The following is a 26,491-nucleotide window of genomic DNA, read 5'->3' on the forward strand; positions in this document are numbered from 1 at the left end:
ATTTCTTTAAACTATCTAGTTTAAAAGGCAAAATTATTTCGTTATCTGTGTATATAGAACTGTCTGTTTTGGGTTGAGTTATTTTTTATTCAGATATTTGGCATTGTGCATATAATCTAAATATTTCAGCGGATGTAATTGAAGACAAAACATGTTTCTTTTTGCATGAAAGTTTCACTGAGACCTATATAAATGTCTACAAGTTATATAATGGAAAAATATGCATGCCAATTTCTAATTCTGAAAATACTTCTTAATAAGAAGACACTTTTAATAAAATATTCAGAAAAGTTTTTTAACTATGGGGGATAGGTTATATCATTTCCTTTGAAGGAACATGTTACCCAATATTATACTAAATTAATTTTGAAATTATATATTTACATTACATATATAGGATGTTTATATAATTATGTAGGATTCAGGAATGCTAATTGAAATATTATTGATAATGTTTCTACAGATGGTGAGAAATAAAATGTGCTTGTAGTTTTATAGTTAGTCATTACTATGACGTTTATATATTCTGTGATGTTTTTATATAAATATCTAAACTATCCTTGAGCATTTTATCTCTTCCTGAGATTTTTATCCTGTGCTGTTATATTTTATATTTTTGTATTTTAGTCTGTTGCATGATTATCATTTACATAATCTAACTAGCCATTTATTTAAATTGTCCCTTACTGAAGACTCTATACACACACACACACACACACACACACACACACCAATGCAAGTGGGTTGTGAATTTTAGGTTATTATTGTTGACATTGGTAGTAGTTATAGGAGCTACATCTGCATGGTTCAAAATTCAAAAGGTGCCTAAAGTTTATAGGGTGTTAAGTCTAACTCTTGTCTCAGCCTTCAGTTTTCTACGCCCAAGATAATCATTTTAATCTGTTCTTTTGTGGATTCTTCCGGAGATATTTATCCCGGTATAAGAAAATGTGTATTTATTTATATACATATGTAGATATCTGTTTATATACATAATCAGGTATTTTAAACTTAGAATGGTTTCCCACAAAAACAAATGGAACTATTGGTTGTATTTTAACCTTTTGATGTAGTTTGCTTATAGACTGAATTTTCTCAGGTTTGAGAGAAGGGAATTATGCGGTACTGAATGATGAAGGAAGATTTTTCCTTCCTTTTCGCGGGCATAGGGCTCTCCCTTTGCTCTATTTTAAAATTAATGAATGTTTTCTTTGCTCCTGTTGTTAGAGTCCCCTCTGTGAGTTTCATAGTGCCCAAGCCCTTAGAGTCCCTACTGGTCACACTAAAGATCTTTACTATCTCCAAAGTGCTCCATGCTGCCAGGTTACTTGCTTGACTTTATCCCACAATAAAGATAATGAATTCTGCAGTAAGTTGATTTCTGCTAGGTGTTAGTTAAGAGCAATATAGATAATTAATTTATACTCACTAGTAATTTACCCTGAAATATTTTCAGTTTTAAGAAATTACCCACATATCAGATTTTTCTCATGAGTACCACAAATAATTGTATAAATTAAGGTTTATCATTTGGGTCAGATCTTTGAAGATGACTTGCTACCATAAGTCATGACTGCCTGGCCTAAAGCCTGCCCTGAGGTCAACTCCCCTGAGATGTGGCTAGGGTTTTTTGTTGGTGGTGGTTTGTTTTTCAGAGCTTTAAGAATTCTAAAAAATTAGAATTGTTGAGCTGCTTTGGGAAGTAGAGAGTATCTTGTGTTAGAGATATTATAAAGGAGGTTTATGTATGTATCAAATGATAGACTTGATACCTACAAATCCCATTTAGCTTTAAAATTATATTTCTTCCTTTCTGTACTTCAGAACACACCGGAACTCCCTTGAGTTCTTAGTTTTTCTCACCACAGCTTAGTGTTAGTGGACAACCTTTGACAGTAGATGGGTGTAGGGAGGCGTTGGTTGCAGCTCTCTTCTTTTGTGATTCTTAGTAAGTCAGTTCACCGTGATGTCTGCATAGAATATAATGGATATTGTAACAGATGGAATCTGGGCAAGAGGATATTTTTAAATTAGTGTCAGAACATATTCAGTTGATTGTATAAATGGATGCAACCTGCCTCCATTTCAGATACTTTTTTTTAAGTTATCTTAAGATTTGGAACATCATAATGTGCAATCTGAATACATACAGTTAGGAATACATAAAAGTAATATATCTTTATTTAGATAGCTATGAAAAGAAAACTAATTTCTAAACCATTTTGGTCAGTTGTCATTAAGTCTGGATTCTATAGGGTGTCCCAAAATTCACGCAAGATTTGAATTTTGCGTGAGCATTAACAACAACAACAACAAATAAAAGCCTAATTTTACTTGGTTTATTGAATAAGATTCTAATATCTGTTGCCCTTTGATTTCAATCCCTTCAATTTGATAAGCATTCCCAAGTACCAATTATGGCCCAGGATCAGGGACAATGAAGACCAATGAAGACCACGGCTTTGTGTATGTGCCAGCAAAGCCGTGGAGGCCATTTACCCGAAGTGCTATTCCATACATAACCCTATACTGTATACTTTATGAATCAATAAAACATTTACAATTTTTAATTATAAACCTGTGTTTTCTATCAAAATTACTTCTGTGTGAATTTTGGGACACCCTATAAAAGAAGAATGTGGGCCTTGATTTTAAGTCTTAGCTATATATGAGGCTTCATTGTGTGCTTTAGAAAATAAATGAAGATGGGTTTTAATTTTAGCTTGCTTTTTTTAGTGTGACAGTTGCTTAGAATATTAACAAGTCAGTTCAACAGAAGCAATTTCTTTTTCATTTTGATAATATAGGCTAAATTTGGCCGAAGGTGGACCAAAATTGCAAAGCTAATTGGAAGTCGAACTATTTTACAAGTGAAGAGCTATGCCAGACAGTACTTTAAAAATAAGGTAAGCAGAATATAACTATCCTAATTGATGATAATATTTTAAATAAAATTAGTAAGAAAAAATAGTTTTTAATTCAGGTATTAAAGTCTTAATGTTCAAAGTTTTTTAGTAGAAATATTTTATACCCATAAAGTACTCTACAGATATTTATCTTCAGAATCTCAAAGCATATCTTCAGTGTTATGATTGTTCCTATTGAATAGGTATTATATTATTCTACTTGATTTCATACAGTTAAATAGAAGAATAAAATATTAATTGCTCATTTAAAATGTAATAAACACTTTAAAGAAAAGAACCATAAAGGTGCAATACACCAGTGATGTACTCGGTTTAATAACATTGTATTTATTCTGCTTTTTGTGCCAGTTATTAAGTTTTCAAATTGTAACATTATTGGGGTTTTACCTTGATTTTTAATAAGGTAAAATTAGATGGTCCAGAGAAGGAAACACCAAATCAGAAGAACAGCAGTGATTTTCAGATTAAAAGTGAAGATGAAAGCTCAAAGTCATGGACCCCATCAAGTTTAAGGGGACGTGCTGATCCCAACTTGAATGCTGTAAAAATTGAGAAGTTATCTGACGACGAAGAAGTAGACATCACAGATGAGGCAGATGAGTTGACTTCTCAGGCACCTCAGGAGAATTCTAGTAGTGATATTTTATTAGACACCCCTAATAGTAAAAGTAATGAAACTTACCAAGGAGAATGTATTACCTCTGACAGCAAGGAAGAGCCCATTTCTAAATCTTCTAAGGAATATCTTCAGAATTCAAAGCACGTTGAGATGGAAACACTTTCAAGCTCAGGAATTAAATTTTGGACTGAAAAACAGAGCACCAGTGATAAAAAATCAGTTGAATTAAATGATCAGAAATGTAATAAACTGATGAAAAACTGTGATAAGCATAATGGAAATGGATTAGTAGATGATACCAGGCTGTTGCCTTCTCCGGAGCCTTGTGAAGTTCAGAAAGATTTGAGTGATCATGAAATGCTTTTTCATTCTTGCCAAATGGAGGAGGAGCACCATGTGGAAGAAGAGCTTAAGCCACCGGAGCAAGAAGTAGAAATAGATAGAAATATTATTCAAGAAGAAGAAAAACAAGCAATTCCTGAGTTTTTTGAGGGACGCCAAGCTAAAACACCAGAACGCTATTTGAAAATTAGGAATTACATTTTGGATCAGTGGTAAGGAAGAATTATATTATAGATACTGTTTTAAAACTTACGATATTCTATAGTATTTTAATTAGGCTTATGCAGAAGTTAGTATTTTATAATGCTAATGATCCAGAGAACTTTAACATACTGTATTTCAATAGGCATGACTTAAAATTTCTCGTAGTGAACTTTTTGGGGAAAGCTTTGGTAAACATTGTTACTTATAGCTATCTTTATCCATCTCTGTTCATTAGAGTGTTTGGGCCTGGAAAAAGGGGTAGATGATTGCCTTAAGAAGTACTTTCTTAGGGCATTGTTAGGAAGACATAGAAAGCACTACTGTTCTGGAAAGGGGATAGCATAACATCTTTCCCAGTTTATCCTGTACTTTGAAATACAAAGAAAGAAAACTTCCATGACAGGATAATGTCATTCTAAATAGCTGCCTTAAGTGCTTTCAGTTTTGAACCTCTGGCAGATTGTTCATTCCTTCATCCAGCTTCATCAGGAAACAGGATTTTTGATATATGCAGCTTACCCTCTAAAGTGTCAGTCCCTTTTACTTAAATTATTTAGTGGGGATTGGGGAACAAACCAAAAAACTTCCCACCTTATTAGCCTAAATGCTCTGAAAGTAATTTGAATTTTTCATGATAGCTTAAGACATCATTAAACATTCATAATTGTTACTGCTTCAGGATTGTGTAGGACCATCTTTATAGAGGGCTTCGGCTACAATCTAGGAAGATTACCAAAGGAAAACAAGGCTATTAAATCAGTAACCATTTTGCTGTACAATATTGAGTGATTTGGCTTTTAAGGATAACTATATTCTAAGAAAGATTTTCTTCTTGCAGGCAGTTTAAGATTTCTAAAAATACAAGTTTGGGTAAGGGTGGAATCAAAGTAAAGAATACATATAAACAACAACTGATATTGGCATAGTGCTTTACAGTTTTCAGAAAGCTTTTCTGTGTCATCTGATTCCTTACAACAATCCTATAAATAGGGAGCTGATATTTTCTCTACTAGTATTTGATAAAACAATCCTGAGGTCTGGAGAGGTTTACAACCAGTCGCTGACTTCAGTGCAAGTCTTGACACTATAAATTACTCTTTCCATTATTCCATATTGCCTAATTCACACTATTAAAAAAGATAAATTAAATTGATACCTAATTTTGATTTTGGAAATAAGAGGATGAATGGCCAAAATTTGGAAATAAGAGGATGAATGACTTTAAAATAACTCAAAAATGTCTATATGAATCAACAGTGAGTATTTACTGTTACTTTAATCAAATTTCATTTGTTATTTTGAATTTTGGATTCTATGAGGCAGAATAAGTTATAGAGACAGTATAAATTATATAGCAGTAGTTTCCTAATGTTATTTGCCTTAGTTTATGAAGCTAGTGAAAGTGTTGCTGTTTCAGTAGGTGAGAAAGCAAAGAGAAAGGTTTTGAATAGGAACTCAGATGTTCTCTTCAAAAATAGAAGAGAGAGTGGTAAGGGACTGGATGTGGTATTTAAAAAAAAATAGAAGGGAAAATTAATGTTTTAAAAATAAAAAGAGGTCTACTTGACTTGTTTGTAGCTAAAAGATCCTTTTCATAAAAGCACATGCAGCCCTGACTGGTTTGGCTCAGTGGATAGAGTGTCAGTCTGTGGACTGAAGGGTCCCAGGTTCGATTCCAGTCAAAAGCATGTGCCTTGGTTGCAGGCACATCGCCAGTGGGGGTGTGCAGGAGGCAGCTGATCAATGTTTCTCTCTCATCGATGTTTCTAACTCTCTACCCCTTCCCTTCTTCTCTGTAAAAAATCAATAAAATATATTAAAAAAAATAAAAGCACATGCAGTCAACTCCCTGCTTAGGGGAATTTAATAAAAATAGTAACCAATACGATTATTGAGTGCCTACCAATGCCATGCTTGTATTTAAATCATCTCCAATCCTCTTGACAACCTGTTCTCATTTTACAGATGAGAACAGTGAGTTTCAGAGAGTAAAAGGAAGTTGTTTCAGGTTACTATAAGTGAAGATAATATCCAGGATCTGTAGTCGTGACTTATTATTTTCACACTTCCAACTCAGGGCCTTGACCTAGACTTTTCATTCTGCCTTGGATGTTTTCCCCTCCACATCTTGCTTCCTTATCTCATTTAGGTCTGCCCAAGGGAAATTAAAGACCTTCTCTAACCACCCTATCTAAAATAGCTCACATACATATCTCCTTCCTCTCATTCTCTTACCCTGTTTTTAATTTATCTTCATAGAATTTATTACCACTGAAAATATTATATTTTTATTTATTGTCTCTCCCCTCTCTCCTCTTACCCCCCTCCCAGTGATAATGTAGGCTCCACACAAGGACAGATTTTTTTTTTTTTAAATCTATTTGTTCATTGTTAAATCCCTAATGTTTAGAACAATGCTTGGAATACAGAAGTCTCTTTATTTGTTAGGAAGAAAAGATTGAATGAATGAATCATCATTATATCATGAACAGATATTTTGAGAGGCTTTATCATTTGTTCAGCACTGTACTAGATTACTAAGTTCTGCTTAAAGCCTGTGATTTGGATAATTGTTAATGACATTAATTCAGTTTTTAGACTCCAGTTTTTTGGTAGCCAGTTATACCATGCTCATTTCTGCTTTCTTCTTTTGTGCCGTTTGTTTTCTTTTAAAACATTCAAAATCTCAACTTTTCAATGGAACTTTAAAACCCACATCTCAAACTACTTTTTACCATTCCTGAAATTTTACAGGATTTATTATTTCAAATATGGTTTTTGCTTAGAGAGGCCTTCCCCAAATACCCTATCTAAAATAGTCTATGCCTATTTGTCTCACTGTATCCTTTTTTCTTGCTAGCACTCATTGCCACCTGACAGTACAATAGATATTATTCATTAATTTATTTGACTGTCTCCCCATTAAAGTAGTTGATGAAGCTAGTTAAAGTGTTGTCAGGAAGTGTTAAAGTAAGGTCAGGAAATGGATATTATTCATCTCTGTATCCTTAGTGCCCAGAACAATGCCTGATTCAGAGGATACAAAATAAAATAAATATTTGTAGGATAAAATAAAGATTGAATAAGAAATACCTATGTTATATGATTTATCTGAATACTTGGTTTGTAATGTCTGTTTGCATCCTGTCACTTAAAGTGAGTGCTTTAATTTCTCTGGCCTTTTTGTTTCTCATCTCTAAAATGAGAATAAAAAAATCTATATCTTATAGAGTTGTTGGTGAGGATTAAGGTACAACATCTGGCATAAGGACTTAAGTAAATATTTACTGCTAGTATTAAGTTTTCTATTACTCTTACACTTTATATTGTACCATCTAGCATGGTACATTAAATATATTCAGTAAATATATGTTTTATTATATAAACCTTTCATTTCTTTCATAATCTTTGGGCAGTTCTTGATTCTTTTGGGATCCCCTATAATTTCTGTTTTCCACTGAGAGTAATCATTTCATAAGTATTAGCATAATGATTAAAAACATATAAAATTCAGTGCCCGTTTTAGTCAAGAATTCAGACTTAAATTTGGATCTATAGATAAATGAGCCTCTAATTTAAAAGTCCTAGGATAACTGGCATCTATTGAATTTAATATTGGGAAAGAAGTAATACTTATAAAAATCACACTATTAAGTTATTGTGTCATTTATTTTATCTCAGAAAAAAAGTACACTTGGGTATAATGTATTAGTACTGTATTTACTACACATTTACATATTGAGAGGGGGTAAATTTTTAAGATATTTCAAATATTAAAAGTTTTTCCCAGAAATCTTTTTTCATGTTTTTATTTACCCCAAATAATTGTACTTCCATCTCTTAATTAGGGAGATATGCAAACCGAAATACTTAAATAAGACCTCAGTACGTCCTGGCCTGAAGAACTGTGGGGATGTTAATTGTATTGGACGGATTCATACATACCTCGAATTGATAGGAGCAATCAATTTTGGATGTGGTAAACATAAAAACCCAACAACATCTTTTACTTGACATTTTTATCTTACGGCACCCATTCATTTCTTTGATGGTTAGAATTCAGGTGGATTTAGAGAAATTCTATAACATTTTGGAATAAATGTATTGGGATTTTAATAAACAGATTTCTGTTGATTAAACTGTATTTCCCTTTGACCTACAGTGAAAATTGGTGGTATAATTTTTAAAGGAAATATATGCAGTCTAAGTAGTAGAAATAATTTAAAAATACAGTTCTTTGTCAAGTAAAAGTAAAATTATTTTATGAAAAGTCTAATAATAGACCATTTAATTTGCAAATATTGTGTTCATGCCAGAAATACTGTCTAGCAGTGTTTAAATAAGAGAAATAATTTATGAGCCTATACACTTAAGTGTAATAAAAGTGCCAAAATATTTTTCATGGAAGAAAGTTTTTTCATCTTTTTCTCAAATATAAGAGTTAATGAATATGTATATTTTTAAATGTGTTCTACCCCTTTATGAACATGACATAAACTTTTTGAAGAAACATAGTACCATAGTTGCAAAGTGACAAAGTAATAAGAACCTTGCAACCCATGGTTTGAGAAGAGTGTTCTGTAGTCTGTCTTTGGAAAGATAACTAACCAGAAAACATCCCATCAGATGGTTTTGTTTTATATAGAGGTGGATAGAATTTACAGTTTGCCCTGAGGTCTTTGTTTGCCCAACGCACTATTAGGACTGGCTCTTCAGGAAAACTAAGGTGTCCTCGTTTCCTCAGCCACTAAAAGAAAAATGAAACCATGTTTTTGTATTAGACTTCCTAAGTTAGCAAAGTGGACTTAATAAAAAAAGTTAAACAAATTACTCATTTCCTAAGTATCACATTTTATTGAGATTTCCTTATAATAAACTATAGTATTACTTTTATGTGAGAACTAAGTGGCACATAAAATATGATTGCGGAGTAGGATAGAACCATTGAAGCTCTGGTATAAAGAAACTTGGAAATTGGCTTACAATATGTAGTCAGTGTAGATGTGTCCTCCTTTTTAACAAATGAAAAAACAGATTGTTTTGTTTTCCCTAAATTCCAATAGAACAGGCTGTATATAACAGGCCACAACCAGTTGATAAAGTACGAATCAGAGACAGAAAAGATACAGTAGAAGCATACCAACTTGCCCAGCGTCTGCAATCCATGGTAAGCAGTCACCTCTCACACTAAATGATCTCTCCAGATTACTCTTTACCCTGTTAAGTAAGGTATGTCTGCTCTTCAACTGCTTGACAAGTGGCCATTTAGTGGAAGAACATGTTTTCTCTTGTATTTTACCTTGCCATTCACTTTACTCTTTCCATTCAATTTCACATAGTTTATAAGACAAAAACAAACAAAAATCCCCAAATTTCACTGGCAACGTTTAAGTGTAATGTTTTGCGAAAGTGGCCTTAGACTGTTTGCTTTGATTCCTAAACCTAACATTTTATTTACACTGTACAGTGAAGCGCTTTTTTTCTCTTTAATTTATTTTTTGTTTGTTTAAAATTCTTACTCTAAGATTCAGCCTTTTGGAATAGTTATCAAAAATATTTTAGCCTTTACTTTTTTAATTCTTGAGGTTAGTGAGTTTTACAATAGTTTAAAAGTCATGAATTTGATTTAAAAAAATAATCCAACAAGTCTCCTAAAAGGCAGAATCAGGTTGTGAACAAATAAATAGGTTAAGTTGGTAATAGGTGAGATAAAAAAGAATAAATACTAGAGTGAGTATCTTTCTTAGAGTATTTGGGCTGAAATCAGTTCTACCTAGATTTACTGTAAGAAAGGATGTTTTCAAATATAGTTGCTGGAGATATTGCTAGTCAGACACTGACCTCTGGCAAGCTAGTCCATTTAAAGGGTTTACATGGAGTTTGCAAAACTGGATATTAGTAATGCAGTTATCCAACTTTGTAATTTTTTACCATTTGTATTAACTAAGCAATCTTTTCCTTTCTAAGACTGAAATATAATTATTTTGCTTCTAATTTTCAATATTTTCCCTAAGTTTTCTGCCACCAGTGATAGAACAGGTAGTCATTTTCTTGGGGATTCTTTTTGGTCTTAAAATTATATTTCTTAAATGTTTTTATTGATTTTTTAGAGAGATAAGAAGGGAGAGAAAGAGAGAGAAATATCGATGTGAAAGGGAAACATCGATCAGTTGCCTCCCATATGTACCTCGATCGGGATCGAACCCAACCCACAACCTGAGTGTGTGCCCTGACCAGGAGTCAAACTGGTACTCTTGAGTGTATGGGATGATGCTCAGCCAACTGAGCCACACCTGCCAGGGCAGTCTTAAAAATACTTTTCGTTTGAGTGTTTTAGCTCCCAAATGGTGAAAGGAAATGAAAATTAAAGACGAAATCCCAGAATACAGAAAGTCATCACTGTTTTATTTCTGAGCAGAGTGCTAACTATTGAACATTAATTAATAAAATTAAATTTAGTCAGGCATTGCTGATTGGGGATTACAATATATTAATGGAGAAAATGTTTTTTGGAAAATCATTTTTGTTTTTTTAATTAAAATGTGCTGTGATTTCTCCAAGTGAACCTTGTTACCTTTTGCTTTATTTTAACCTCATCACAGCGCACAAGGAGGCGTAGGGTCCGAGACCCATGGGGAAATTGGTGTGATGCAAAAGACTTAGAAGGACAGACGTTTGAGGTAACCTTGACCTTTTCAAATGGCTCATTAGTGAAAGTTGTTTTGTCAGTACATATTTGTATATCTTAATGTCACAAATATTATATTTTAAAAACATATACATATATGTATGTCTCATTTCCATGTTGTTTTGTCTAGAACAGGGGTGGGCAAACTTTTTGACTCGAGGGCCACAATGGGTTCTTAAACTGGACCGGAGGGCTGGAACAAAAGCATGGATGGAGTGTTTGTGTGAATTAATATACATTCAAAGTAAACATCATTACATAAAAGGGTACGGTCTTTTTTTTTTTTTTTAGTTTTATTAATTTCAAACGGGCCAGATCCAGCCCGCGGGCCGTAGTTTGCCCACGGCTGGTCTAGAAGTTACTAATAAACAGCAAAGTAGAAGGGTTTGGTGGTGCAGTTAACTGGGAATTGGACTCATTTTCAGAACTTTGATTATCTATTTCTACATTCTGCTCTCTAGCTCAAGAATATTTTCCAGCGTGCCGGGAAGTTGGTATGCCCGGTTCATTTCAGTAAACATTGCTGAATGACATTCTGATACCCAATTAAAATATTGTCCCAAGGATTAGACATAATGCAAATATTGAAGTATTATTTCTACTAATAAAAACTACGGTCCTAAAAAAGAAAATAAGCAATGAATGTGTATATGTATACACCCACACGCATTTTACATATATAATTTGTTTATGAACAGCCAGTGTAGTATAATGGTGTCATGAACAAGGGAGCATCCCCAAAAGGAGCCATTCACACACATTTGTGTCTTTCCACAATGCCAGGTTTATTAGGGAGACCGCCCAATAACCCAGTAGAGTCACACACAGATTACACAGAGAGGGGGAGCTTGTGCTATAGAAACTAGGAAAGTGAGCACCCTTTTCAAAGTCCTAGCCTTTGGTGGTGTCCCCAGATGGAGAGGCGGGTGTCGGTTTTGAGCTAGGCAGCTACAGTGATGGCACACATCTGGTGAAATGGAAGTCTGGCAGGGCTCTGAGCGAGACCTGTGGTACAGCCAAGCTTAAGTGTTGGGTCATCAGAGCTCTGAGTTCTTACCCATCAGGGGTGGAGGTTCCCCTTTCATATCAGTGAGTTCTTAGCCAAGTGTCCAGACTTGTGGTTTTAGCCATCCAGACCCCTCCTCAAACTTGACATACACTTGACATAATTGTCATGGCTGACAGTGACTCCACGTTGGATTGTCAAAGGTGTCCAAAAAGTCCACTCTCTACAAATGGAAAATGTGAAAGTACCTCCCTCAAACGATTGTTGTGAGAATTCAGTGAAATAAATGAAATAAGGTGTATGAAGGTGATAAATGTTAGTCTGTTCTTTTTTTCACCCGCTCCCTCCCCCTAACCTCACAACTGAGCACAGTTCTAGGCACAACAATTAGTAATCATGTGTTTCCATTGCTTCTTGGCCTCTTGGCTAAGATCATGTGTAATAATACATGGTTCCTGCCTAGAAGTAACTTAGATTAGTAGAAAAGATAAAGCCTGTGGTTAGTTCTATAATATTGTTCCCAAGAAGTATAAGGTCCTCTCAAATGATATGATTGGGAAGTTTTCACAGAGGATATGATGTTTTATCTGTGGCATGAAGGATGAGCTAGAGAATCTCAAAATGTAGAATGTAGGTTAGGGCATTCCAGGCTGAGGGAGCAGCACAAATAAAGGTATAGACATGGAAAAATACTAGAAATGTTCTGGGGAAAAGTGCATAGTTCATTGAGGCTAGAGTGTAAGGTTGGTAATAGAAAAGGAATGAAACACTTCTATTTACATAAGACTTAATCATGTATCGACACTATTGTCAGTATTTTACAATCATTAACTAATCTTCACAATAACATCATGACATAGTTATTATTACTGTAGTTGTTCCCATTTTAAATACTGTATGAGGAAACTAAAACAAAGAAAGCTTTAGGAACTTGCCTGGGGTCACCCAGCTAGTAAGTAGCAGAGCCAGGCATTTTACCTCCAGAATCAGCTCTTTATCATGACCACTGGGATGTCTCTCAGTTGTGAAAGAAAACTCAATACTTGCTGACTAGAAATGGGAAATAAGAAAGAGGAAAGACTCAGGTGATTCTGAGTTTTTTGTACCATTAATTGAAATCAGTAAGTCAAGAGAAGGAGTAAATTCTAAGTTTTGTATGGCTATATATTTTGGAACAATTTTTTTAACCACATTATTCAGCATTTCTGTTTATTAGTAACAAGAAGGAGACACACCTATCAACTTTGTCTTGTTCTCACATGCCCTTAAATATGGTTTTAAGGAGTATTTTTTTAATTAATTCTACCTCTCAATGGCTAATGGATCCATGATCAACTGGTGTTTTATATTTTAGCATCTCTCTGCTGAGGAGTTGGCAAGAAGAAGAGAAGAGGAAAAATGCAAACCTATTAAATCTTCAAAAGTGCAAAGACCAACAAAAAGGTATATAAATGTGATTAGAAAATGCACAGAAAAATATTTGAAATAGTCGCATTGTATTGTTCACATTAAGTAAAAAAATACATATAAAAATTTTGAAATTTTTTATTTCATTGCTTATCAATTTGGGACACCTGGAGCACAAGTTTTAAATTTGTTCAGGTTTAGTGAATGTAACCTATCTTGAAGAGGGGACTTGTTTATAACAGATGGTCATTTAACTCAGACATTATGAATAGACAACCTCATGAAGTGACTGGTTCTCTCTTTGGCTGGTGCTGATTGTTAGCAATGCGGTTTTTGGTCATTTATAATCTAAAATTTGTAACTTGTAACATTAAGGGTCACCAGGTGAGTTCCATGTGTTGATTTTCTAGACCCCTCACTTTGTGCAGATGCCCCATTGAATGAACTATAGTTTTGTCAGTGTCTCTTTTAAAACAAGACATTCAAGCCCTGGCCAGTGTACCTAACTGATTAGACCATCGGCCCATGCACCAAAGGGTCACGGGTTCGAATGTTAGTCAAGGGCACAAGGCCACATACTTGGGTTCAGGTTCACTCCTCAGTCCTTGGAGTGCATGTGGGAAACAACCAATCGATGTGTCTCTCTCACATCGTCTCTCTCTCTTCTCCTCTCCATCTGCCTCTTTCTCCATCTCCCTCTCTCCTCTCTCCCTTCCTCCATTTCTCCTCTCTACCTCCCTCTACTTCTCCTCTCCTCCCTCCCTAACTTTTACTCTCTCTAAAAATCAATGGAAAAATCCACTGGTGAAAATTACTAAAATAAAAACCCACAAAAAACAAAGAAAACACAACATCCAAGAGTGCCACTAGATCATTTTTGAAGGAAAGAGCCCTGATACTTACCAGTTATTATGTCCCTGGGTAAATAACTTAAAGCCTTTATAAGCCTTAGGTCTTCATCCTATCTAATAATAGACAAACATGGTAATTGACTGTACCTTCGCTACACCTCCCATTGGCTAATCAGCGAGATATGCAAATTAACCCAACCAAGATGGCGGCCGGCAGCCAGCCACACAGCTGAAGCGAGCAGGAGGCTTGCTTGCTCCAGTGATGGAGGAAGCCAAGGTTCCCCGCCTGCCATGGCCCGGCTCTGAGCTCCGAAAGCAACAAAGTGTCAATTATAGAAGCTAAACAAACCCCAGATACCTGCTTTCAGCAGGCCGTGGCCTCAGAGCTGGAGCGAGCAGGAGCCCGGCTCTCAGCTCCAGTGACAACAAAGTTTCAATTATAGAAGGTAAATAAATCCCAGAATAAAAAAAAAAAGGAGAGGCTGGGAGCTTCAGATGCCAGCCAGCCTGAAAACAGCCCTCAGCCCCTCACCCAGACTGGCCAGGCACCCCAGTGGGGACCCCCACCCTAAAGGGGGTGTGGCCAGCTGCGAACAGCCATCAGCCCTTCATCCAGGCTGGCCAGGCACCCCAGTGGGGACCCCCACCTTGAAGGGGGTGTGACCAGCTGCAAACAGCCATCAGCCCCTCACCGAGGCTGGCCAGGCACCCCAGCAGGACCCCCACCCTGATCCGGGACACCCTTCAGGGCAAACCAGCCGGCCCACACCCGTGCACCAGGCCTCTATCCTATATAGTAAAAGGGTAATATGCAAACTGACCCTCACAGCAGAAATACTGGGAATGACTGGTCACTAAGACACACACTGACCACCAGGGGGCAGATGCTCAATGCAGGAGCTGCCCTCTGGTGGTCAGTGCGCTCCCACATGGGGGAGCTCTGCTCAGCCACAAGCCAGGCTGATGACTGCCAGTACAGCGGTGGTGGTGGGAGCCTCTCCTGCCTCCTCAGCAGTCTAAGGATGTCCGACTGCAGCTTAGGTCTGTCCCCACTGGCAAGTGTACATCCCCCGATGGCTGCCGGGCTGCCAGAGAGATGTCTGATTGCCATCTTAGTCCCAATCCCCCAGGGAGCAGGCCTCAGCCAGCAGGTGGTCATCCCCCGAGGGGTCCCAGACTGTGCGAGAGGGCACAGGCCAGGCTGAGGGACCCCACACCTCCCCGGAGTGCACAAATTTTTGTGCACCGGACCTCTAGTTTATAAAATAACAGCAATAGCTAATACTGTTAGCTATGTTTTAAGCACTTAACGTTACTAACTCACTTAATCCTCATACCGACTCTATGCAGTAGTTAATATCATTCCCATTTTATAGCTAAGGAAACTGAGAAGCACGAAGAGTTTGGAGTAACTTGCTTATACTTGTCACTTATGAGGCTATAGTCATCCATAACCTAGAACTTTTCTTTTTTTTTTTTTTTTTTTTTTTTTTTAATTAAATCTTTATTGTTCAGATTATTACATTTGTTCCTCTTTTTTCCCCCCATAACTCCCCTCCTCCCAGTTCCCGCCCCACCATCCGAAATCACTCCCCACCCACTGTCCTCATCCATAGGTGCACGATTTTTGTCCAGTCTCTTCCCGCATCTCCCACACCCCTTTCCCCCCCAAGAATAGTCAGTCCATTCCCTTTCTATGTCCCTCATTCTATTATAGTCACCAGTTCATTCTGTTCATCGGATTATTTATTCACTTGATTCTTAGATTCACTTGTTGATAGATGCATATTTGTTGTTCATAATTTGTATCTTTACCTTTTTCTTCCTCTTCCTCTTCTTAAAGGATACCTTTCAGCATTTCATATAATCCTGATTTGGTGGTGATGAACTCCTTTAGCTTTTCCTTATCTGTGAAGCTCTTTATCTGACCTTCAATTCTGAATGATAGCTTTGCTGGATAAAGTAATCTTGGTTGTAGGTTCTTGGTATTCATCACTTTGAATATTTCTTGCCACTCCCTTCTGGCCTGCAAAGTTTCTGTTGAGAAATCAGCTGACAGTCGTATGGGTATTCCCTTGTAGGTAACTGAGTTTCTTTCTCTTGCTGTTTTTAAGATTCTCTCTTTATCTTTTGCTCTTGGCATTTTAATTATGATGTGTCTTGGTGTGGTCCTCTTTGGATTCCTTTTGTTTGGGGTTCTCCGCGCTTCTTGGACCTGTAAGTCCATTTCTTTCACCAGGTGAGGGAAGTTTTCTGTCATTATTTCTTCAAATAGGTTTTTAATATCTTGCTCTCTCTCATCTTCTGGCACCCCTATAATTCTGATGTTGGTACGCCTGAAGCTGTCCCAGAGGCTCCTTACACTATCCTCGCATTTTTGGATTCTTTTTTCATTTTGCTTTTCCGGTTGGGTGTTTTTTGCTTCCTCGCATTTCAAATCATTGACTTGATTCTTGCGCTCCTCTGTTCTGCTGTCGGGAGTCTGTATAATATTCTTTATTTCAGTCAGTGTATGCTTAATTTCTAGTTGATTCCCCAATATAACATCGAGGGTCTCATTAGTTTTCTTGTAGATCTCATTAAGTTTATCAGCGGCTTCTAAACAGTTCTTGAGAGACCTTAAAAGTGTGGTTCTGAACTCTAGATCTTCCATTGACAATTTTGTCCTGTTTCTTTGTCTCCGCATTTTGTTATGCTTCCTTGGTGCACCCCCTAGTGGTCTTTGTGCGCAGTCTTATAGTTAAATCTTGTAGCTAATTCCAGGGAGGGTTTGACCTCCAGGCCAAGTGGCTGTGAGAATCAGCTGTGTCAGCAGTGAGAGAACTTCTGTCCTCTAGGGAGGTGCTAATCTAGCCTTTGCCTGAGGCTATCCGGCAAATGCCTCTGTGCAGGGCTTGGGCGGGGCGGGTCGCACAGGATCAACAGGGTGGGCCGGAGAGAGCAGTGATGGCGGCTCTCAGTCCTGTCCCCAGGGGCTCTGCCTCTCTGAGTCCCAGCACCCGCTGCAACGCTCGGAGAGAAAGCTGCACTCGCTCTGACCGAAGCCAGGCAGTCCCGCTTCTCCCGTTTGAGTCTGGGTCCCTAAAGACTCGCCGGGATCTGGAGCTCAGAGTCTGCGACTCCCTCCCGATTGAAAACGCCAACCGCGCCCTCCGCCGCCAGCCCGCTCCGCGCGCGCACTCCGCACCTCAGAATTTGACTTCAGCACTGCGCCTCCTCTGAGTGTCCGTATGCGTTTCTCTTTCCTCCTAGTTGTAGGACTTCCATTCAGCCAGCGTTCCAGTGGTTTTGGGTGATGTCCGTTCTGTCTTTTAGTTTCACTTTTGAAGTAGTTGTTCAAAGCAGCAAACTCCAGCGTTAACCTATGCCGCCATCTTGGTTCTCCAACCTAGAACTTTTCATCTAGTAATCCAGACAATCTAAATGTGAGACTTCTATTTATTATGATTATCAAATCATTGTTCCAGTTTGTCAGGATTTTTAAATCTGGATCCACTTTTTTGTTGTTAATCCTCACCCAAGGATATTTTTCCATTGATTTTTAGAGAGAGTGGAAGGGAGAGAGAGAGACACAGAGAGAGAATCATTGATGTGAGAGAGGCACATCGATTGGTTGCCTCTCGCATGTGGCCCTGGTGCCCCAACCAGAGCCAGGATGGAGCCTGCAACCCAGGTATTTGCCCTGGACCGGAATTGAACTATGGACCCTTCAGTCCGCTGGCCTACGCTCTACCTACTAAGCCAAACCGGCTAGGGCAGATCCACTTTTCTTATAATAGCCTCTGTAGTTTTGAATCATCAACATGTCAGTATGCTTGAGCATTACTGTTTAATCAGTTAGGTACTACAGTTAACCCATATTTCTTCATCTATGCAGAAAAGTAATGATAGCAGATGTCTTGCTTACATTTAGATGAAATATACTTGAGTCATTTTGAGTCTACTAGTTTAGCAGATCCTTCCTATCAAAAATGAAATATAGGTCTACTTATCACAACTTCTGTTTTCACGAACCCATTATTATCCTTAGTAGTCACCTTTTCACTTGCTAAAGGCTCACTAATCAGCTATTTAAAAATCTTTTCTAGAATTTTTCTAATATTCAGCATCTGATTCCTCTGTTTCTAAAGTCTGCTTATTTTGTGTTTTGAAATAAGATCAATAATTGCCTATTCCAAGGCTTCCAATAATTTTCACATTCTCTGCAACTCCTCAAAAAACATGGACAGTGATTTCACATCATGGTTCTTCGGTGCTCTGGGATGCATATGTGCTCTTGCTATTTTCTCATCTATCTTGGCCTTTAGTTTCTTTTTATTCATGTTCATAAAGCATTTTCTAATTTGAAAATTGTTCTGTTTTAATAAATGTTTTTTGGATGCCTACAATATGTGAGGCACTGTTCTAGGGCCTTGGAATGCAGTATTCAACAAACAAGGTACAGTGTGTGTTCTCCTGGAGCTAATAGTCTCAGGTAGAATAGGAACAAAATAGTTTCACTCTTTTTCAGTTGTGTTAACATGAATATATTCTTCGTTTGTTTATCTGAACATAGAGAAACTTTTCATTCTTTTTTAAAAAAATATATTTTTATTGATTTCAGAGAGGAAGTGGGGAGAGGGAGAGAGAATAGAAACATCAGTGATAAGAGAGAACCATTGATTGGCTGCCTCCTGCATGCCCCCACTGGGGATCGAGCCCACAACCCAGGCATGTGCCCTTGACTGGAATCGAACCCGGGATCCTGCAGTCTGATGCTCTGTCCACTAAGCCAAACTGGCCAGGGCAAAACCTTTTCATTCTTAATATATTTCTCAGATCTCAATTCTTTACTGGCCAAAGCCTTTCTATCATTTCTCTTCGATTGGTTAACATATGCCTTGTATCTGGACTTGCTTAGGTGCCCCTCATCCCATCTTTTTTTTTTTTTGCACTTTTTCATTTTAAAATATTAGTTTATTATAGAACTTTCTGTATACATTCATTTCTTTAGCAGAACTCTATGCTGACCATATTATTATACGGACAGAAATGTTTTTGAGAAACTTCCATCTTTGTTGACATTTCTTCCAGGTCTCATGTCAGGAAATTGGTTAAATCTTCATTGAATTTTTTGAAATCTGCTTTCAGTATAGGATACATATCTGGCCATTTTTAATGCTCTCTTCTTTGGATATTTAAAGAAATTAGGATAACAGAATTACTTTCTCCCATAAGTCCTGTCATTCCCCCCGCCTTTTTAAAAATCAAGTCCAAAAGAGCAGTGCTGCTTTCAGAAGGGTTGTATGGAACATTTTAAGAAAATTTCCTTGTTTAATATTTTTCTCTCTTTGACAGTAGGTTTTAATTTTTGATACACATTTTCAAATTTGTAAATAAATGTTATTTTCCTAATCTTGTTAAAATTATATTAAAAATAAATGTTTTTCTTTTTTTTCAGCTCATTTGATCCCTTCCAACTGATACCTTGTAATTTTTTCAGTGAAGAAAAGCAGGTACTACTTATGCATCACTGAATGACCATACATAATGCCCTCCCGTCAGACATGAAATACTTCTTCAGTGTGTGCAAGGCATATATATGTATAAAAATAATAGTGGGCAAGGCCGGGTATATTAAAGGTTAGATGAGTACTACAGATGGAAAATGAGAGGGTTTTAAATGGTAAATTGTTTTTGAAGTTTCGTTCTCACTGAGTTTTGATTGGTAGTGAGACCTTGGTATGATAGGTGATAGGTAAAGGAAAAGAGGGTGGACATTCCAGTGAGAGAGAACAAATCTCTATTTTTATGCTCCCCCATTTTTGTTGTGTGTTTTTTTTTATATTTCAGGAGCCATTTCAGGTGAAAGTGGCTTCAGAAGCACTTTTAATAATGGATTTGGTAAGGATAATCTATTGTGTTTACTTAGTTATTCTGATTTGTATTCTTGTGTATTTTTATTGCAGGCATAAGAGAGAGTATGGAAGACCTGTATTTTGGATCTTAACTATCCTCTTTTACAAGGAATCTAAAAATAAGTCTTTTCTTTTGGAGAAAAGCCAAACAATTGCATGTTTCCATATTTTAGAGAAAATAAATTAATGTGAGTTTTTGCAGACTGTTTATCATCATTAACCCTGTTTTCATTTCCTAGTGTCCTTTGTCTGCTGCCTTCTAGATAACTACAACAAAACAATACTCATAATTTGGAGTTGCTTTGTACTAAACTACTGAGACTCCATAGTTGTATGTTTGTTTATGGTCTTTTCCTGTAGGATGTTCTTGAGTAACTTTTTACTTTGTATCCTTATATCTTTCCTAAATAGGGAGAGCAAATGGTATCTTGATTTTGTAAGTGAAAAAGTAACATCATGAAGTGTTTGAATGCTTGGTTCAAAGCTTTGCAGACTGCAGTGCAGATGGGTCTGAAATCTAAGTCTCTGTGCTCTGAGCCCAGCATCTAGTTCCTCTAGCATACTACTTTATGTTAGAAATGCATAAGTGAGTTTTATTCTGACACTTTTGTCCCGGTGGTTTGTTTGGGCTAAGTCTGTCTTGTATCTCTTTCAGCATGCTCATGTGTCTATGGCAGAAGTGATTGGTCTCTTAGGAGGAAGATACTCAGAAATTGATAAGATAGTCGAAGTAAGTTCTCAGTTTTAAAGACGTTAAAAGATTTTGTCCTACTGCCATACCAAATATTTTTATAGATTTCAGTGACTTCACATATGATGTGAATGAGAACATACAAATGTAGAAAGTTATGTATTCCCAAAAGTGACTTAACATTCCATCTATTGAGTACCCGTTTATGTTCCTTTACCACTGAGAAAGAGGGAACACTCTGCCAGACCTTAGTTCCTAATTGCCTTCACCAATTAAAAGCTATAGTCCCTATGAGGCCAGGAAGCATGTGGAACCTTATAGTTGAAACGTGGTGTGCATCATTCTGTTGAAATTATTATCATAAATAATAAGGGTTAATTAAAGAGTATATTGGTACAGGTATTAGATGGGCTGACCTGAAAATTAACAATTATTATGACCTTGTTTAATAGAAAGTGGATTCGGAGGTCCTAGCATACAATCACATTTTTGGAGTATAATTCATTTGCAAGTTAAAGGCTGCCTATGACTGTAATCAAGTAAAAGGCTTGGCTTTAAAATGTTTCTGTGTCTATGTGAACGAACTAAAACATTTAAGTAGTAGAATTAACAGAATTTCAGTGTAATCATACAAGTTTTAATCCTTTTTAGGTCTGTGCAGCAGAACCATGTAACAGTCTGAGTACAGGACTGCAGTGTGAGATGGACCCTGTCTCACAAACACAGGCCTCTGAAGCCTTGGCTGTCAGAGGCTACAGTGTTATTGGCTGGTACCATTCTCATCCTGCCTTTGATCCCAACCCTTCCCTACGAGATATTGATACTCAAGCCAAATACCAGGTGTGTTATGGGTCTTATATGTATGCATTCTGTAAATGATTGCACATTCTCCCCCTCATTGCTTTCTATTACATAAATGTACTTTTAAGGTTCCTAGCAAAGTATTGCGTTTCTGATGTACTGTACATCTGGAGTATTTAAATAACTTGCATTTTTTTCTGATTACTAGAGTAATACATGTTTATTTAAATTTTGGAAAATGAGCTATTTTGTTTAATACAGACAAGCCATCAAAGTAACAGTGATAATTATTCCCAGAGCCTTACAATTTTTTTTTCTTAGAGCAGTGTACTAGTCAACTAACTTTGATCCAATTAACTAAATTTGATTTAATTGGGTCACTTTGATTTAATTGGATCAACTGGCTAATCACGTGCCCCCGCCCCCCTGATCAAGTGCCCTCTTCCAGCTGATCATGTGGCCCCACCCCCTTGAGACCTTGGATGGTTTCTGTTTCTGGGGTGCCATCTCCCTGGTTGGCTGTCTGGCCCTGCTCTCCCACCTGTCAACAGTGCCTTTGCCAAAGTACTTCCAGAAAATCTTTTGTGTGTGCTGTCTTTTTTTCTTTCTGCTGGGACTGTGACAACTGGTATTGAAAAGGAGAGAGGAGAGCAGTGGCCTGTCTAGGGTCCATGCAAGAGGTCCAGAGGGGCCTGTGCAGTCCCTGGAAGGCTCTGGGAGGGAAGGGTGGTGAGGCGGGGGTGCTGACTAGTGAGTGGGAATCCCTCAGGGCAAGTGGGGGCACACACACAGTCACCCCACACTCCTCTGTGAGGAGCAGCTGTGGCCCATTGTACAGGTGAGGCTACTGCAGCCCAGAGAGGGTGAGTGACTTCCTTGAGGGCAGCCGGCAGTAAAAGGGCAGAGCTAAAACTGGAACCCTCCGATAGCCCACATCCTATGTCTCCTTTACCTATGACCTCTGTGTAAGTGGCCCCCTCACCCTGTGGCCATTTGTTCTGATGGGCTCCCCCCTTTCCCCCATCCCCTCTACTCTACCTCCAGGGGACAGAGGTCCTGTCATTGCACCTGTGCCTCTGGGCAGCTGCTCTCTTTGTCCCTGAGTCACTCCCAGCTGGTAACCTTGGTGGAGTCCGGCTGCACTGGGGTGAGGGTCTTATGTGGAGAACGCCCCACCTCCCCTCGCCTTCTGTGGCTTAGATTAAAAAGTACCTTTATTTTTCCTTTGGCTTCTGCCACCTGCCTCCACTGGCAGATTTTGTTTTACTAGTACATCGAAAAGAATGGATTCAGGGTCTCCAAAGCGGCTGACTTCCTACATTTGCTCTGTGAGACGTGGCTCTGCCCCCAGAGCCTTTAAAAATTGGTGGGTACAGTTAGGACAGGGACTGGAAATAATTGAAATAATCAGAAACATACATTTTGCATCTCTGAGAAATACAAAGTTTTGTTTTATTCTGCAATTTTATGCTTTTGCCATAGGCAGCTGTTTGTAAATTATTACCATATTGAGAAAGAATATAGCTGATGGGTTGTGAATATAATTAGTAAATATATTCATGGCAAATAAAGATTTTTTTTTAAGGTTGGCTGAACACATTTGGCCTGAAAACTTTAGTGTGGAATGACTATAGAAGACATTTCATTTAGTCGCTCTTTGGATCTGAATTTTTAACACACCTTTTTGTTTAAAATGTTGGTATGGATAAATACTGACTTTTAAATTTATGTAGTTCAAACTAATTGTACTTTACCTTTTATTGTAGAGTTACTTCTCCAGAGGTGGTGCCAAGTTCATTGGAATGATTGTTAGTCCCTATAATCGAAACAATCCTTTACCATATTCCCAGATTACCTGTCTGGTTATAAGTGATGAAATTAGCCCAGATGGCTCTTATCGTAAGTTTTCAACAAAAACAACTTCACCCTCTTTCTATCTTCACTTCTTAGAATTCTACAAATCAAAGAATTTACAATTATGTGAAACTAGTAGATGGAAAAGTTAGTGCCCTCAACAGGGGAATCACTATTTGCATGCCACATAGTACAATCACCCTTTTGCCTTTCATGATATCCATCTAGATTCCAGTCTCCACTGTCTTACTGTGGTCACTGCGCAAAATGATTACAAGTTGGGAAGAGGTATGGTCAAGCAGTGTGTGTTTTAGGTACTGGAGGCACTGCAGTAAGCACAATTCATACAGACTGGCTTTCTCTGCGATGGCCTAGAAATGAAAAAAGAAAAAGTAAAATGACCACCCTACCTACCAGCTCTCTGTGACCTTAGTTTAGGCTTAACAGTGCCTAACTTTTTCTATTTCTTTGCTTCCATTCTATTGCAAGAAAGAATTTGGTTGGTTTAGCCCATTATATGAATTGGCTCTTTCGGGATTTATTTCCACTTATGGTCCAATTAACTAGCCGGGAATTAGTGTAGCAGACTAGGGAAAGGAAGTGTGGATGGAAGGGAAGTGATTAGAGGAAACAATGGACATGTCTAGGATATTTATTCTGTCTTATTTATTCTAACTACCACGGCTCTAGTGTACCGTCTTCTCTAGATACTCTCACTGCACATTGTACTCCTCCCCGTTAGCTCATGAGCTCCTTGAAGGTAGATACTATATTATCCTCATTTTTCTATCCTCAGTTTCTAGCACAACCTGGCATTAAGTGGGTGCCAAGTGAATGTTTATGAGATTAATTTCTCTTTATTCTTAATGGCATTACGTGCCTTCTGTTTGATAAAGACTTCTCAGCACTACCTCCAGTTATTCACTATTAGTTGCTCTGTTCTTTGTGCATCTGCTACACTGTTTTCTGTCTTGATGGTCACTTTGTCTTGGTAAATGGTAATTTATTTAGCATGTCTCACTGAACTGTGAGCCCCAGAGAGCAGGAACTGTCTTCTTTGTTTGTGTATCTCTGGTAGCATTTAATCGATTGCCTTGCACCTGGGAAATGACCCCCACTTTGTAGATTTTTGTAGAATGAATAGTATTGACATTAACTTCAGTTCAAAATGCACATAACGCATATATACATCATTCTTTAGCCAGTATAATTGTACAAAACATTAAAAAGGAGGAATCACAGTTAATTTGTTCTTAATTTAGATAACTTATTAATCTCACAATCTGGATTTTGGGAGTGAACCTCTACTCTGATGCTGCTCAATACAGTAGCTACTAGCCACATAGAACTATTTAAATTAATTAGAATTAAATGACCCAAAACTGGACAAAATAGTGAGCTCCAAATTAACCAAACTTACTAACTTGGAAGAATTTCCAGGCATGGCACAAGGAGGAGAAACCCACCCAGAGCTAGGCTGGCTCTGAGTTGAGGTGATGGAGGTGAGACCAAGGTAGCTAAATTTACAGGACAGAGGGCCAGAGATCCGAAGATCACAGATTGTAGAAGGTACAAATTTAGTACTTACCGAGAAATGGACCGGCATAAGCATGTGAAGAAACTACAGCAGATGGGAGAGAGAATCACTTGAAAGGATTAGAGGGAACAGTGCTGGATGTTCACATAAGACAGTGCACAAGCATTCAACATTAGTGGAAAGTTCTGTTGGACAGAACTGCTTCTTAAATGGCGTGGTCATTATTAACACTGCTTATTAGGTTTTAATCTTAGGTCCTTTACTTTGCTCCTCTTGGAAATCTTCTGGTTCAAGAATTAAGAATTTCTAGAAGTCATGGGATACCTTATATTTTGGTACTTTTACTGGCTCTTTCTCCCTTCTTCCTTCTTTCCCCCTCTCTCTGTCTACGGTGGGGCCTTGACTTACGAGTGTCCCGACTAACGAGTTTTTTGAGATACCAGCTGTCTCTTGGCCTATTTTTTGCATTGAGTTGATAGAGTAATTTCAGTTAACGATCTCCTTAACGAGCTCAGTCTCGGAATGAATTAAACTCATAAGTCAAGGCCCCACTGTATCTCTATTTCTCTCTCTCTCTCTCTCTCTCTCTCTCTCTCTCTCTCTCTCTCTCATATGTAAATTCTATTTTTAAATGTCTCTACTGGTTAAGCATTTTCTGTACTTCTAATAGGCAGGATATATACTTAGTGATTCTTTTCTTCTGGTTTTTAGTGGATTCAAAAGGAATTTTTTTGCTGGTTTTAGTGCCTTTTTTTAACTTACAAAAATATTCTTAATACTAAATAGAGCTGTATATAGTGTGTGTGTGTGTGCGCATGTGTGTACTTATCATTTTCCATCAGCACAGACTGAAAATGCATTTATTTATCTCTCTTTATACTCATTTTTGACTTTCATTAGGGGTAGGAGCTTTTCACCTGGATTCAGATCCCAACTCTGACATTTGTGGTTATTTTACTTTGGTTAGATTACTTTACCTCTTTCATTCTTCTTTGCCACATCCATAAAGTGAGAAAATATTATTACCTTGCTTATAGGGAGTTGTAAGAGTTGTCAAATAATGTGTGTAAAGTGCTTAGCAAATACTAGGGTCTTCAATAGATAGTTATAATTATAGCCATTGTCTGCGCTTAGTTAGGTAATCAGTGCATATCAAGTGAATGATGATCACCAAAGGGAGTTTGCTTAAAGGAGTCACTCTTCTTAAATTTTTGGAGGTGAGAAATGTAATGGAGGAGAATTGAGGAATGAAAAAAAGATAATTATCATCAAGTCCACTGTTCCCTCCTTCCATACACATGAAAAAAAATGGGGGAAGCATAGTCATATTTTTTTTTCTTATGCCTTCTGATTTGCTGGCATAATTTATTTACTTGAAAAGCCTTATGATGTCAAAAACCCAGTTGAAAGGCAGTATAAATGGAAGGGTTAAGAACATAAGCTTGAGATAGAATGCCTGGGCTCAAGTTCTGGCTCTACCTCTTACTGGTTATATGTGTCCATGAACATGTTATTTAATCTCTCTGTGGCTCAGCGTCCTCATAAAAAAAAAGAGCCAGTCTGGTGTTGCTCAGTAGTTGAGTCAGTAGGTCATGGTTCGATTCCTGGTCTGGGCACATGCCCAGGTTGCAGGCTTGATCACCAGTGTGGGATGGGCAGGAGGCAGC

General features: G+C 37.5%; 1 protein-coding gene across 1 annotated transcript in view; it reads left to right on the plus strand.

The window, feature by feature from the left end:
* The window catches only part of MYSM1 (Myb like, SWIRM and MPN domains 1), a 44,442-nt gene that overhangs the window by 13,982 nt on the left and 3,969 nt on the right, over positions 1-26,491 (plus strand). The window contains exons 7-17 of the mRNA XM_081088457.1: positions 2,808-2,906; positions 3,331-4,100; positions 7,941-8,071; positions 9,156-9,259; positions 10,695-10,772; positions 13,141-13,229; positions 19,485-19,539; positions 19,877-19,927; positions 20,597-20,671; positions 21,284-21,472; positions 23,200-23,332. Coding sequence (XP_080944583.1) covers positions 2,808-2,906; positions 3,331-4,100; positions 7,941-8,071; positions 9,156-9,259; positions 10,695-10,772; positions 13,141-13,229; positions 19,485-19,539; positions 19,877-19,927; positions 20,597-20,671; positions 21,284-21,472; positions 23,200-23,332 — 1,774 coding nt within the window. The remainder of the gene's footprint in view (positions 1-2,807; positions 2,907-3,330; positions 4,101-7,940; positions 8,072-9,155; positions 9,260-10,694; positions 10,773-13,140; positions 13,230-19,484; positions 19,540-19,876; positions 19,928-20,596; positions 20,672-21,283; positions 21,473-23,199; positions 23,333-26,491) is intronic.

Source organism: Myotis nattereri (assembly GCF_964212035.1).
Source record: "Myotis nattereri genome assembly, chromosome: 3".
In the NCBI taxonomy this organism is placed as follows: Eukaryota; Metazoa; Chordata; class Mammalia; order Chiroptera; family Vespertilionidae; genus Myotis; species Myotis nattereri.